The 16,947-nt window shown below is 33.9% G+C and overlaps 1 protein-coding gene across 1 annotated transcript in view; it reads right to left on the bottom strand.

Annotated features, from left to right (window-relative positions):
* Nucleotides 1-16,947, bottom strand: part of PRMT3 (protein arginine methyltransferase 3) — a 121,370-nt gene that overhangs the window by 101,223 nt on the left and 3,200 nt on the right. Inside the window, exons 4-8 of the mRNA XM_033118962.1 lie at nucleotides 14,138-14,187; nucleotides 13,414-13,516; nucleotides 12,382-12,541; nucleotides 10,896-11,037; nucleotides 6,785-6,850 (exon numbers count right to left, since the gene is read on the bottom strand). Of these exons, the coding sequence (XP_032974853.1) occupies nucleotides 6,785-6,850; nucleotides 10,896-11,037; nucleotides 12,382-12,541; nucleotides 13,414-13,516; nucleotides 14,138-14,187 (521 nt within the window). The remainder of the gene's footprint in view (nucleotides 1-6,784; nucleotides 6,851-10,895; nucleotides 11,038-12,381; nucleotides 12,542-13,413; nucleotides 13,517-14,137; nucleotides 14,188-16,947) is intronic.

Genomic DNA, 16,947 nt, shown 5'->3' on the forward strand with positions numbered 1-16,947 from the left:
CATACAGCCTTTGGATATTATTCTGAGTAACGGAAGCTACTGTAAGAGAAATAGAACTAGAATTAAGAATCTATTATATTGCTCAACAATTATTTTATTTTTTTCACTAAGTAATATATTCACATAGTTAAAAGCATGTATCTTATTTATTCTACAAGAGAATTCTTATGCATATACAATGCAATATATATTTTCCCTTCCCCTTTTTATACAAATGGAAGCATACGAAGCTCCGACAATTAAGTTCGCGAACTTGTCGCAACGCTGTTGCTGTTTTTTGATATCAAAGGGATTATTCATTACAAATTTGTACCAACTGGACAAACGTTAACCAACTTGACTATATGGAAGTGCTGAAAAGACTACGTTGAAAAAGTTAGACGACCTGAACTCTTCACCAACAATTCATGGCTCTTACATCACAACAATGTACCAGCTCACAGGGCACTGTCTGTGAGGGAGTTTTCAGCCAGTAAACAAATAACTGTGTTGGAACACCCTCCCTACTCACCTGATCTGGCCCCCAGTGACTTCTTTCTTTACCTGAAGATAAAGGAAATATTGAAAAGGAAGCCATTTTGATGACATTCAGGACATCAAGGGTAATATGATGACAGCTCTGATGACCATTACAGAAAGAGTTCCAAAATTGCTCTGCAGTGTAGACTAAGCGTTGGCGTTGGTGCATAGCTTCCCAAGGGGAGTACTTCGAAGGTGACCATAGTGATATTCAGCAATGAGTTACGTAACACTTTTTCTAGGATGAGTTCGCGAACTTAATTGTCTGACCTTGTATTAAACCCACTATGCTACACATTTTTTTTTATTTGACAACGAATTTTAGAGATCTTTCCATATCAGTTTATACAACTTCTTTCTCTTATGAGGTAGCTGTGTAGGATTCCATATTATGGCTGTACCATAATCTACTGATCCACTTCTCTACTGATAGATATGTAGTTTTTAAATTTTCCTATGACAATCAATGCTGTAAATAAGCCCATATCTAACCCCATTTACACATAAGTAAATCTATAGAATATATTCCTACAAGTAAAAGCACTGTGAAAATACTGTGTCAGAGAGTATACACATATTTATAATCCTACTAGACATAGCCAAATTATCCTCCATCGGTTAACTCTACTCATGAAGACTCTAACCAGCAATGTGTTAAGTGACAATTTCCTCATAGGTGAGACTACCCCATGGAAAAGACGAGCAAACTTTCGGATTTCTGCCAATTTAACAAATACAAAATGATATACTGGTCTAGTTTTAACATGCATTTCCATTATCATGAGGTTTAGCATCATTCCATATGCTGTAGAGCCATCTGTACTTCTCTTTATGTGAACGATCTACTTATATCCTTTCTCCATTATTCCACTGAGTTGTTAGTCCTTTTTTTAAATCAAATTTTTCCTATAAAAATCTTACCAAATAAGAGTTCTTCACAAATTAAGGAAATTATACCTCTATATTATGACTTGTAATGTTTCTTCTCAGCATATATTTTTGTCGTCTTTTGATTCTGCTTACAGTGATTTTTGCTATGCAGAAATTCTTTACTTATAGTCAAACTCATTAATCTTTTCGTTTATGGCTTCTGGATTTTGATTATAATTAGATTGACCTTCCCCATATTCTCCCATATTTCATTCTATTTCATCCTCATTTCCTTCTAGTACATTTATAGTTTCATTAATACAGTTTTTTTTTACCATGGTATACACTAAGAGGAATGGTTCCAACTTCACTTCTGTTCAGATGGCTAACCAATTCTTTCAACATGTTATTAAATAGCTTGCTTCCCAACTGATTTGACATACAACTGCTATGGTCTGAATGTTTGTGTCCTCCCCAAATTCACGTACTAAACCCTTAACCCCCAAGGTGATGGGATTAGAAGCTGAGACCTTCGGGAGGTCGTGAGGGCACAGCCCTCGGGAACGGCATTAGTACCCTTATATGATAAAAGAGGCTCCCGGGAGCTCCTTTGCCCTCTCCCACCATGTAAGGACACCGCATAAAGCCATGTCTATGAACCACAAAGGAGCCCTCAGAATCAGCTAGTACCTTGATCTTGGACTTCCCAACCTCCAGAACTGTGAGAAATAAATTCCTGTTGTTTACAAGCCACTAAGTTTATGGATTTTTGTTACAGCAACCCAAAGGGACAAAGACAAGAGCGTTTAACATTCACTAAAATTTCTGTGTATATTGTGGTCTACTTCTGAATTTTTATTCTGCTCCACTAATCTATAAATCATGTGCCAGCAATTATTCTAATTACAGAAGTTTACAGAATGTTTTAATATCTTGTAAGGCTGGTTCGACCTCACTGCAAAATTGTTTCAGTGTTTCTGGATAATGTTGTATGTTTATTCTTCCATAAGAACAAGAGAAATCAGCTTGTTTAGGTTTTTAAAAAGTCTTAGCATTTTTATGGGAATTGAGTTAAAATTATAAATTAGGGAAAACGGACAATTTTATTTTCAGTTTCCCTATTCAAGGAAATGGTATGACTTGACAGAGAAAGAAAAATCCCATATGATCTCACTTATACCGTGTTTCCCCGAAAATAAGACTGGGTCTTATATTAATTTTTGCTCCAAAAGACACATTAAGGCTTATGTTCAGGGGATGTCATCCTGAAAAATCATGCTAGGGCTTATTTTCCAGTTAGGTCTTATTTTCGCGGAAACATGTTATGTGGAATCTAAATTACAGAATAAATGAGCAAACTAAACAGAAACAGTCTCAAAGATATAGACAAAAAACTGATGGTTGCTAGATGGTAGGGGGGTGGGGATGAGGGAGAAGATGAGGGGATTAGAAAGCACAAATTGGTAGCCACAGTATTGCCATAGGGATATGAAAGACAATTTGGGGAAAATAATCAATAATGTAAAGATTTTGTAGGGTATCCAATGGACACTTGTTTTAGTAGGGAGACCACCTGAGGGATGGTGTAGATACCTGATCACTACAGTGTGCACCTGAAGCTGAAGCTGAACAATATTGAATGTCAACTATACTTTGGTATATATATATAATACGCACACGTGTGTGTGTGTGTGTGTGTGTGTGTGTGTGTGTGTGTGTAGTCACAGGATGTGGAGTACAGCATAAGGAATAGTCAGTGGAACTGTAACAGCTATATATGATGTCAGAGGGGTAGTAGATTGGGGGGGTTATCACTTTGTGAGGGGTATAAATGTCTAACTATTATCTTGCTTTGTTCACCTGAAACTAAAAAAAAAAAAAAAAAAAAAAAAAGAACATGGTATGATTTTCAATTTATTTAAATCACCTGTTATGTTCTTTAGGGTTTTTTAAACTTTTTCATATAAATCCCATACATTAGTTTTTTCCTATGTATTTTATCTTCTTTATTGTTTACTATTATAAATGAAGCCCTTTGTTCCATTATATTCTGAAAATAAATTTACCAGAACTGACTGCAGAAAAGAAAAAAATCTAAAGAGCCAGATTTCCATTGAAGAAATAAAGTTGTAAAAAGGCTACTACTCTGTGTCAGTTGTCCTCTGCCCCCTCCAAGAGGGACAAAGCCCAGTGGTTTCGTAGGGAAAATGTGACTGCTCCTGTCCATGTGGCCTTTCTGGGTGAGTCAGCACATTTTAACAACTACTTTACACACAGAAAGTTAAAGAGTTTTAAGATGCAACCTATACAACATCATTACAAACAAAAATAAAGTATTTTTTATAGTTACAAATAAAATGTATTAACCACAACAGCAAGAAAATACTATAATAAATAGCAGGTACATTTATCGGTTTGAAATAGTACATGGCATAAAATGGTAATAAAATGGATAAATATATAACACAATAGTGATGAGTTCCCAGAAATTTTCATTGAAATAAAGTATTTACAAAATTAAAAAATGAAAAATAAGAAGTTCCGGTGAAATTTAGAAGTTTGATAGCATAGTGCTTTAACAGCGGTGTTTGGGAATATCCACATTCACTGTTTAGGGAGACAAGCTGGCAGCACTAACACCATCGAGGGTGTGACCTTTGTGACCCAGGGAGTACACCGCTAGAAATTTATCTTATTATTGGACTCTCACACATGTAAAAAGGTTCTTAATATTTTGTATTTTCATTTGCAGCATTGTTTCTAATATAAAAAATTAAAACAATTTATGAACATTCTTACATTGGATATATGAGCCATTAAAAGAATGTTAAGGGGCCGGCCCGGTGGCTCAGGTGGTTGGAGCTCCGTGCTCCTAACTCCAAAGACTGCCGGTTCGATTCCCACATGGGCCAGTGGGCTCTCAACCACAAGGTTGCCAGTTCAATTCCTTGACTCCCGCAAGGGATGGTGGGCAGCACCCCCTGCACTAAAATTGAACACGGCACCTTGAGCTGAGCCGCCGCTGAGCTCCCGGATGTCTCAGTTGGTTGGAGCGCATCCTCTCAACCACAAGGTTTGCTGGTTCGACTCCCACAAGGGATGTTGGGCTGTGCCCCCTGCAACTAGCAACGGCAACTGGACCTGGAGCTGAGCTGCACCCTCCACAACTAAGACTGAAAGGACAACAACTTGAAGCTGAACAGCACCCTCCACAACTGAGATTGAAAGGACAACAACTTGACTTGGAAAAAAAGTCCTGGAAGTACACACTGTTCCCCAATAAAGTCCTGTTCCCCTTTCCCAATAAAATCTTTAAAAAAAAAAAAAAAAAAAGTTAATAAAGAATTATCTCTAAGAAAAACTGATGAGTGATGAAAGCCAACTACAAAGATATGTATCATATACTCCAATTAGAGTATGCATTCTTTTGCAAGACTATATATACACACACAAACATGTATTATTTATATGTCTATGTATATACTTATATACATATAATTCTTATTTAATCCTCATTTTGCAAATGAGGAAAGTGAACTTCAGAGAGGGAAAGTAACAGGCCCAGGATCATATAGCTGGTAATTTGTAAAGCTAGCACTCAAACATAAGTCAATCTGCTTCTAAAGCCTACGTTTAAATTAGATTTTTCATTGTGTATTAATTATTTACTACATTTAGTTCAGAATTAGGTAACTGAGGAAATAAACTAAAACTTGATACAATCAAAGAGATAGAAACGATAACAGAATAAACTAACATTTACAAAATGATGAAAATAAAATAAAAATCTGGGCATAATCTAACTATAAATATAAAGCAAAATTTCTCTAATAGTAACATATTTGCGTCACATATTTTAGACACACATATTAAATAAAATTTTGCCACTTAGTGCAAATATGAAATTTAGCACTTAGTACAAATATGAAAACTAACTATAAAAAAATTCTTAGTCTCACAGACAACAGTTTAGTGGTTACTAGATGGTAAGGTGGGTGGTAGAAGAGGGAAAAGGAGATCAAGATGGAAGGAGAACTGACTCTGGGTGGTGAACACACAATGCCAATATATAGATGATATATTACAGAAATGTACACTTGAAACCTGTATAATTTTACTAACCAATGTCACCCCAATAAATTTAATTTTAAAATATCTTAGTCTCTGCTGTGCTAACATAAATAGCATACAAAAAAGCTAAGTACGAAGAACAGATAAAACCTAAGATTTAAAAAATGAAATCACCTATTTGTCTATAATGGGAATCAGCAAAAACAGACACACACCATCATAAACCAGGTATGATGACAGGTAATGCTTTGGCCAAAAGATATCAGAGAATCATATAAATTTCACTGTGCAACTCAGCTAAGTCACAGGTGAAACACTACTCTTCGGAAACAGATATGGAAAATGAAAAAGCCGATCTATATTATACTCCAAACAATATAAAAATCAGGAAAGAGATTTTTCAAAATAGAAAGGTTGTCAGACACTACTGCAATATCATGTTATGCCCATGAAATAACCTTAGAGAAGTATTTTTTAAAATGGAGGTGAAAGAGGAATTATAAAAAACTGGTATGTTATAAATATGTGTTCTTGAACTGAAAAGAGCGGGGGGAAATTCCCAAACAAAGGTAAACATGTGGCAGAGATGATAATATTGACTAAATTAGTGGACTAACTTCCAGTAAGGCAGAACAAACAGAAAACCTGAACTTTAGAGGTAACCTGGCCAATGTAGAGAGGGACGGAAGGAAGAAGAAAAAAATGAAAAAAGTTCACGAGAGGAAAACCAAATTACACAAATTACACACACACACACACACACACACACACACACACACACAGTGTGAAAGATCATCTTTGAAATAACCTGATGTGGCGTTAAGACTAATAGTAAAACAATGTGTCTCATAAAGGGGTAAATAAATGAAGTCTTAAAAGGAAGCATATAAAACAAATTCTACCTTACAATATTAGCCCATATTTATCAATTTCTTCAAATTATTAATTTTTAACTAATTAACACAAACTAGAATAATAATTAAAAGTGTGCTTTGGTATGAGGCTTATCTGATACATGCGAAATTCACAGGAATCACAGTAAATCAAAAATATGGTCTAAGCAATATTACCTAGATAACCAAAGTTCAACTAAGCCGTATCACTGTACTTACTGATTTCAGTTTTGAAAAATATATTGAACTACAGTACCAATCAGTATTTCTATTATCAGTATTCTGCCCCAAAGAGCAGCATCATAAAAGTCTTCCATGAAATAAAGCCAGAGTACATTAAATCAGCTATTATCACAATGATGACCCAAGAGAGGATTTCTACTGCCTAAGGTCCACATGAAATGTACAATTCTGTAGCCTACGCTACTCACCTTGTCTTTGAAGATATGTGGATTTTGGTATATAAAATCACGGTAACTTTCTGTTCGTACTTTGTCCTAGAATGGAGAGGGCAAACGTTATGTTTACAGAATAGTCTGAACAAACAAAAATTTTTTAGGAAGATATTTTCTATTTTATCACACATTCTTGTTTCCATAGCTACTTGTTGCCTGGAAAACCCCAAGCTTAATTTTGTTTTCCTAAAAGAAAACAATAAGGAACAGAACTAGTAACAACACACACAAAAAAGTTTAAGAACATCACTGAAAGTCAAATGAAATCTAAGTTCTTAAAAATGTACACATTTTGCCTTGACATGCATTATCATTATAAGACTTCAACTGATAATTAACGCTAACAGAAGATGAACAGGATATTTTGCTCCTTGGGCCAAGAATCTAGAGCCTGACTCCCTGCATTAGAGTTATATTAAATATCAAAGAAAAAAAAACCAAGATAGATAAAAGTTACAGTTACATATGAAAAATGAAGCTAAATTGAGTATAGCTTTTCTCAGAAAGCCATTTGTCAGCACCTATCTGATTTATAATCCTGTTTTGTTTCTACAAATGTCTGTAGTAGGAAATGATGCTTAAAAGCCTGTAAGTTTACAAGTAAATCATTTGAGCCCTGCAGCCCACATTTATGAGACTTCCACACTCTGGAGTCTCACAGGACCAAGGCAGGCACTGAATGCTAATATTTACGTTGGTTCCTAAGCAGAGCTGATTCCCTTTTAAATTACCTCAGTTGAGACACGTAGGGAGGACTCTGCTGCCAACTGAGTAAAATGAATATGACGAAACATCTCAGACTGGGAATTCTACTTTTGGGTTTCCCACTAGGTAAAAAGAAAAATAGTACACCAAATACTATGATATAAAATGTATACAATCCATACCTGCTCCCAAAATGTTTTTATGCCAATATTTGGATTTAAAAAATATATAAAGGAAGTCTTAAATTAAAAGACAAGTTGTTTTACCTAATTAATAGATCTAAAAAGGGGGTATTCCATAATTAATTCCATGCTTTCAGATAGAATTATTTCTAATGGCTTTACAAACAAAATTTCAAATCAGGCTTATTAAATCTTTCCCGGAAAGATGTTAAGAAAGTAATTCTTAAGTAATTTTTTAAGCATAAAAAAAAAATCTAATGTTTAAATAAATTCACACATATGAACTAATTTTAAAACTGTCTTTTTTTAAAACAACGTAGTATTTCATACATTTTTACACTCTTCTTACATCATAACCAGTGATTTTTGCTGACACAACAAAACTTACAAGAGACAAACATCAGTCAAGAAGGCAGTCACTCAGAAAGCTCTCACCAATCACACTGCCTCACCACGGCTCCAACTTAATCACAAACATCCCAACTCCTGTCCTAAGTTCATGCACTGCTGCTCGGCTCGACTACAATCCTTCATCTGGGCTCTTCCTATATATCCATCTGTTTTTGTTCACATGATCACCCTGGTGCAATGCAATTCAAAGTATACCAAACAGTGCATTGGACCTAGCAGAGTTTCAATTTAGTAACTGAATTTTTCAAAGAAAAATCCATTAAACATGAAAACGCAAGAAAATAAAACAATAGCCCTCATAACAATTTCTAAAAATTTTTTCTAACAAAAGATTAACACTTCAATACAAAATAAGGTAATAAACAGAAAAAAATTATCATTGCACCAACCTATTAAAACTGAAAAACACAGAAGAATAAAATCAGAGCTCCAATACTAAAAAGCGAGATAATCTTTTAAAACTAGTAAAGGGTCATGTAATTATTCCTACGAATATAAAAAAAAATTAAGAATGAGACTAAAGACAACAGAAAAGTTATATAAAGTTTACATATATTATAAATAACAGTATATTTTAAATGTATAGGCTCATGAAAATGAACAGAATGCATGAGTCAGCAGCAGATTCAATGAGGAGAACGCAGTAAAGAAAACTTATTTAATGCTACTATGAGCTAAGATAAATGTCCATCACCAGGATGAAGGATGTTTTTCTTAGGAAAAAAGAGTGATGCACTTCAGACGTGTAAGATTAGTCAACAATGACTCTAAAGTGGCATAGGATTTCAAAGTTCATGTAATCTATCCCTCTATCAACTGTATCTCTGGAATTCAAAAAATTATCTGCATCTTAACTCCAGGAAATAAAATCACAACCTAAGCTCACACACTTCATTTACAACATAATTTCAACATAAGCCAAAGTGGTGTCATTAAAATATCTAAAATTAAGCAACAAAAAAAATTCAAATAATATTCCTATAAAAGCAAGGCCAATTCTAAGCATAAAAATAAGTCCTGTATATATGGTTGCTCGATTTAAATTATTTCTAAATATCAGGTGAAATTCTGGCAGTAGCACAACCTTGAACAGATTATGTATGCTAAGAATTGTTTTGATAAGAAACAAGAAATATTGCTTGATGTAAGGTACTGTTCCTCTTCATCCACAGTACATGCCTTAGCAAAATATAAAATGGAGAAATAGCTCTTTTTGAATGGAACACATCCATATTTTCTATGAACATTTAATCAAGTCATCTCCAAGGAGAGGTAATCACATTATGCAACAGCTATGGAGGATTATATTAATAAGGATTCTTAGAATGATTCTCTAAAAGGGGAAAGATAGCATTGAAAACTTCAAACTGAAACTTCTTAAATCTATATGTACATAACAAGGACTTAAAGATATATGATCAGGTGTGAAGATCCTTTAGTTATTGATATACAGCTACAAGTGTCCAGAATACAGACTTGGACCTAAGTCCTCGACCTCGATTTCCCTGATGACGGTACTGGACACTCACATACACTATCCACTGGGAGTCTCAACCTTATCTGCCTGACAAATGCAACACAATCTCCATACCAAAGGCATTAAAGGGTCATGACATTTAAAATTGATGGGGTGATTTAAACTGACAAACATGGGCTTAGATTAAGTCCTTTAAAGAAAATATTCTAGACACAATAAAATTAATTTTAACAAAGAAAACAGAGTAAGTCAATTTCTTTTAAACAAATTCACCCTGGACTTAAAATAATTTATTACTTATAATAAGATAACTGTTATCTGTAATGCTATGTCATTACCCAAGTGACAACAAAAAGAATCACCGTGACATGTCATTAGTAAAGAAATGAAATGGTACTGCTTTAAAAGACCTCAAGTAATTATAATTACTATCAATCAGCAAACCTCCGCTCTTTGATCCTGCAAAACTGAATGAAAAAAATATATACATATTATTAAATATCCCTGGTTATTTTTAAGTACATATGTTTCAGGGGAATATAGCCCTATAGTCTTAGGGCTTCCATAAAATAAAACAATCTTTTGAGGAAGGATTTAGGAATTTTTTGGTTTTTTTTAAGGAAAGGTAGCAGCATCTAAAATTCACAGAGACAAACATCTAAAATTTTCAATAATTTTTACGTTCCAACATTTGTATTACTCTAGTCATTTTCAGTTTTACTGAATTAAAACATTACATCTTACTATTTTACAATCTATACATAATAAAATATAAAACTACCATTATAAAAATTAAAACCAACCAAACTTAAATACCTGATTTGACCAATTTAGAAGTCTTCTAAATATCAATGATTTCAAATGTAATAAAGTTATGCCATAATAATTGTGAGAATTATTTATAATTAAACTTTGTACCAAAGAATTATTATTTGCCCAAACTGAAGTCAACATTACTATTTAAAAGACTAATATTATTAACTTCCTTTGTACGTTAAAAGTAAACATACAATTTATTTTCCTATTTAATAGTTGATCTTGAGAAGACTAAAATCATCAGTTGTTCTCTACAACGTTCTATTTAAAGCAAAAATAATTTCATAATAAAGATTAATAATGATGTTAAATACAATTTACAATGACTTTGGTGCTTCTGTAATCTTTTCAACCCAAAATGAGCTATCAAGCACCAAAGAGATTCATAAATCAGTTCTCAAAAAAAAGAAGCAGTCCTACACCATAGATATTAAAAACCTGTTTTATTTTATTTTTCCTTTAGTATGGATATGGTGCATTTGTGCTCTTTTCTAACCTTTAGCATTTCTTCGTGTATCCCATAATGCCCGTATGAGCTGAAATAAACACCATCCTCATCCTCCTGGAGGTCTGCAATGGCAGTAGTTGACGAGCAGGTTCTGACATCTGCGTTCATCACAAAATCCTGAGCAAATTGTCTGTAATCAATTTGAAATACACCCTTGAGACAGCTTTATTGGACCATGAAAAAGGGAAAGGCTAGAGGTTGAGGAAGAGGAAGGGGGAGGGAGTGGAGTGTGGGGTGGTGATGAACCTTCTAAATCACATTCTATCTTAAGCAACTGAAAGCTCCCCCTGCTGGATCTTACTTAAGCAATGGCATACTCAAACCCCGTTGTAAGCATTCCTTCTGTAAAACACAGAAGCACTGCCAACTGCAGATTACAGCTGTTTGTATCTTTCAACTGAATAAAATAAACACATTACCTTTATTCAGCTTATTATTTCTCATATTCCAAAATCTTATTTTAGCAGCTGAATCAATGTAGTAATCTATTTCAACACTATTAATATTCTTTAAAACCTTATTATCTCCTGGAAGGATTACATGGGCAGAAAGTGGACTCAAATTGAGAATTATTTACATATACCAACACTATCCACTCCAGCTCTAAAACTCAGTTCCCTCTCTGATCACAACATATTAGGAATCTATAGGTACGCATGGGAGAGAAGGGCAAAGAGGCAGGCAATAGAGTCTGTGGTTACTAGATTACCCAGCATAAAATCTCAGAAACAGGAAAGGGAAACTATAATCAGCTATACTATCCTTCCTGCTAAATATTCTGGTAAACCATCAAACCGAGGGTACTCAGGCACTAGCAACCAACTTACAAATCCAACAGATAAAATAGAGGTATATTTGGTAGAAACGCAGAATCTCAGGACCTACCCCAGACCTCCTGAATCAGAAACTACAGTTTAATAAGATCCCCAGGTGATTCACATGCACATTAAATTCTGAGAACTAAGCCAGTAGAATGCTAATTCATTAGAGAAAACCACGCTATGCATCTGGTTTTCTGATTAAACAATATTTGTCATAATTATATTTTGATTCTTTAAAAACAAAAATTCCAATCTCATATTTCCCCCAAAACTAAAAAATATTAATCTCTCCACTTTAAAAGCCTAAGAGAGGAAAAATAAAATGGAGAAATATATTAGAAACAGGGTAATTCGAAGGAAAACAGTATCAAAGAACAAAAACATGTAAGAGGGCAACACTCCCCAGAACAATTACTATTAGTATAAAAGTAATTATAAAGAAGTACATTAGAATAGGTAAAACTACAGAAGTTTATGTTAATCAATTTTATCCACAATGTATAAAAATGTTGTGTATCTTTAATATTACTAAAATTAAATATCTACATTGTACTTTCCAGTATATGAAATGTTTTACCATATTCCATCTAGTTACTAGTTGTATTATTTTGGGGTCTAAACAATTAATTTTCTATAAGATTTCTACAAATTACTTCATTCTTTGCAGATCCTCACGCATTCTAGCTAATGCAGCTTCAGCAGACAGTGCCCTGGCTTCCATATGTTTCAATTTTTCAACAACAGAGGTATTTTCACTGAGTCCATTGGGGTATGAGAATGGGACTGACACCGGTTCATACAGATCTTCTACATCTAAAGAAATAAATGGACATTATTACCAGGCCATCTTATAACAATGAAGTATATATAAATATGTTACGAATAAATATCTACTAAGTGACCATTATGCAGCCAACTGAAAAAATTAGTAAAAGCACTTTATATAAATATATAATATCCAAACTGTTTCAATTTGAATTTAAAGAGCATGCTGTTAGTCTAAGTTTTTCATTAGTTGGCTAAATTGAACATATATATAAGCATTAATTATACAAAACCAAACCCAGGAAGAAACAAGAAGTAGAAGGAAAAAACTTATATTTATTGATCACTAGGTATCTTTCAAGTACATTCATTACATTTCATTTCATCCTCAAAACAAACCTGAAATGTAAATGTCTGTTCCTATTTTAATGGATGGTAAAAATAAATTTCAGAGAAATCAAGTGACTAGAGATTCAGAGAAATCAAGCCAAAGTCATATGGCTGTTAAATGAAGGATCTACGTAAGATTCAAACTCATGCCTGCCTTGATCACTTGGTTGTGGTCGTGTCTGCAGGACTTCTTTACTGAAAAGTTAACATCTCCTCTGTAGATAATACATTTCTTGGGGGAGACATTTTAACTATGCAAATCCTATTGCGCTTTAAATTTTTCTCCACAAGTACTCCTCAAAACTGTCAAGGTCATCAAAAACAGGAAAGCCTAAGAAACTCATAGTCAAGAGGGGCTTAAGGTGACATGACAATGAAATGTATTGTGGTATCCTGGATGAGATCTTGGAACAGGAAAGGGACAACTGGCAAAAACTAATAAAATTTGAGTGAATAAAATGGAGTTTACTTTTTTTATAAGTATGTTATAATACTTGAAACATGTTCCACAAAGGATATGTTCATCTTACCAAATTGAAGTAAAAGATCATCTTCTAGTACCGGCTTCAAATACTCTTCTTTGTCCCAAGGCACTGGATTGTATATGGAATTCATATACTCAACTGTAGGATTCTGGATGTAAAATTAATTGCATGTTTTTTCTATTGCATATAATCACAAAATTCCCCTAGCAAAAATTAGGAAAATTAAACAAAAAAGGAAATCATGTCTACATTACACAAAATCTCTATTTAAAAAGTCTATGTCCACCTGTCATTTCATTAACTTAATTGGATCAATGGTTTCAATGCACATTTTTACACTGTTTGGATCTAGAGGAAATGGCAATCTAAGCACTCATTTGAGTAGAATAGAAAAAGAACAAAGTATTTGAAAAATAAAACAGAGCACCACAGTACTTGAAATCACACTAGAAATTATTTCTGACTTTATAGAAATACTATGAGTGTTTCCCTTTATCTGATTCTGAATTACTTTTTCACATAACATTGATTCCTCTTAGATTCAGCTAACAATGACACTGATTAAGCATAGTATGTATCTATTTATTTGGTGCTGTGTGTTACGGCAGTCTCTAATGTCCATGATTCCCCCAATATTATCTGCCAAACTTAAAACAGTTCTTTATATAGCAGTTCCTTGTATTCTGTTAAAAATCAGTGCATTGATAGTCACCATTGATAGTGGCATTTTATTTTCTAAACAAAACGGTAAATGAAGCTACCAACTTACCTTAAGTCTAATAAAATTTATTAGTTTAATATATCCATAGAATTCAAGTCCTAAAGGGGGAAAAAAAAAGATAATTCACCCATTTTAAAATACGAGTTTCGTTTAACTGATCTGCTGTATGGAGGCTTCCCTGGTTAGACAAAAAAAATATTTCTGTTCCCTGAACTACAACTTATAATATTTTTAATTTCTTATTGAGAACTACAAACAGTAACTTTGATACTTCTGAAAACTTTAATTAAGAAAAAGCCATAGGTGACAGTTTTAAAAATGTTTTACTTGCATTTCTAAAAACTGGGAAACTAATTTTTAGAATTCTACTCATTTCTAAGAACAATACAAATCAGGAAAATTAGGTCACTGATTTTACCAAGTATTGGGCAGTTGATATTAAAGCCGAAAGTTTCTACATCCTCAATTTTATGGTGCCTACCAAATTATAATTTTGCCAGGAGATGAAGTATACAAAGTATACTAACTTTACATTTAGTTAAATGATGCAAATTGAAAACAAATGAGGCTTGTTTTCTGGTTCTCCTATCTTTCCAGAAATGAAGCATCATTTAAAACAAGGAAAGCAATAGTATGTCCAACCAACTAGTTATCATTTGCCCTGAGAAATGTTGCTGAGGAACATAACAGCATACAAAATGTTTTACACTTAATAAATTAGGTTTAGAAGGAAAATACCTTAACATAATAAAGGCTACATATGACAAACCCTCAGCTAATATCATAATCAATGGTGAAAAACTGAAGCCCTTTGCTCTATGTTCAGGAACATGACAGGGCTGTCCCCTATCACCTCTGCTTTCAACATAGTACTGGAAGTCCTAACCAGAGCAATGAGGCAAGAGAAAGAAATAAAAGACATCCAAATTAGAAATGAAGAAGTCAAACTGTCACTTTTTGCAGATGACATGATGCTATACAATAGAAAACCCTAAAGACTCCTCCAAAAAGCTATTGCAAACAATAAATGAATACAGTGAAGTTGCTGGCTACAAAATCAACGTACAAAAGTCCATTGCATTCCTATATACTAACAATGAAATCTCAGAAAAAGAAATTTAAAAAACAATTCATTTTGCAGTTGCAACAAAAAGAATAAAATACCTAGGAATAAACTTAACCAAGGATGTGAAAGACCTATATACTGAAAACTGTAAGACATTTTTAAAAGAAATTGAAGACACAAAGAAATGGAAAGACATCCCATGTGCATGGATTGGAAGAATCAACATAGTTAAAATAGCCATATTACCCAAAGCAATATACAGATTTAATGCAATCCCCATCAAAATCCCAATGGCAGTTTTTAAAGAAACAGAACAAAAAATCATCAGATTTGTATGGAACCACAAAAGACCCCAAATAGCCAAAGCAATCTTAAGAAAAAAGAACAACGCTGGAGGTATGACACTCCCTGACTTCAGCTTATACTACAGGGCAACAACAATCAAAACAGTATGGTATTGGCAGAAAAACAGACACACAGACCAATGGAACAGAACTGAGAACCCAGAAATAAACCCACATAAATACAGACAGATAATATTTGACAAAGACAAAAGCATACAATGGAGGAAAGACAGCCTCTTCAATAAATGGTGCTAGCAGAATTGGAAAGCCATGTGCAAAAGAATGAAACTGGACTGCTATCTGTCACCATGTACCAAAATTAGCTCAAAATGGATCGAAGACCTAAACATAAGACCTAAAACAATAAACTGCATAGAAGAAAACATAGGTACTAAACTTATGGACCTTGGATTCAAAGAGCATTTTATGAATTTGACTCCAAAGGCAAGGGAACTAAAAGCTAAAATAAATGAATGGGACTATATCAAACTTAAAAGCTTCTGCAAGGCAAAAGAAACCATTGACAAAATAAAGAGGCAACCAAATGAATGGGAGAAGATATTTGCAAACAGCGCCTCCAATAAGGGGCTAATATCCAAAATATACAAGGAACTCATACAACTCAACAACACAAAAACAAACAACCCAATTGAAAAATAGGCAGAGGACCTGAAGAGACATTTCTCCAAAGAGGACATACAAATGGCAAATAGACATATGAAAAAATGCTCTACATCACTAATCATCAGAGAATACAAATAGAAACCACAAAGAGATATCACCTCACACCAGTTAGAATGGCTATCATCAACAAGACAAATAGTAACAAGTGTTGGAGAGGATGTGGAGAAAAAGGAACCCTCATACACTGTTGGTGGGAATGCAGATTGGTCCAGCTGCTATGGAAGGCAGTGTGGAGGTTCCTCAAAAAATTAAGAATAGAATTACCATATGACCCTGGGTATCCACCCAGAAAATCTGAAAACATTTATCCATATAGAAATAGGTATGTGCTCCAATGTTCATTGCAGCTTTTACAGTGGCCAAGACATGGAAACAACCAAAATGTCCTTCAATAGATGAATGGATAGAAAGTTGTGGTATATATACACAATGGAATACTATTCGGCAGTAAGAAAAGATGAAATAGTGCCATTAGCGACAACATGGATGGATCTTGAGATTATAATGCTAAGCGAAATAAGTCAGACAGAAAAAGTGCAGAACCATATGATTTCACTGATATGTGGTATATAAAACTGAAAACAACAAAAGAACAAGACAAACAAATGAAGGAACAAAAACTCATAGACATAGACAATAGTTTAGGGGTTACCAGAGGGTAAGGGGGGAGGGAGGTGGTAGATGAGAGTAAAGGGAATCAAATATGGGTGATAGAAAGGGAACTGACTGACTGGCTGGTGAATACACAATGTGATATACAGATG

The sequence above is a fragment of the Rhinolophus ferrumequinum genome, chromosome 11 (genome assembly GCF_004115265.2).
Source record: "Rhinolophus ferrumequinum isolate MPI-CBG mRhiFer1 chromosome 11, mRhiFer1_v1.p, whole genome shotgun sequence".
Classification (NCBI taxonomy): Eukaryota; Metazoa; Chordata; class Mammalia; order Chiroptera; family Rhinolophidae; genus Rhinolophus; species Rhinolophus ferrumequinum.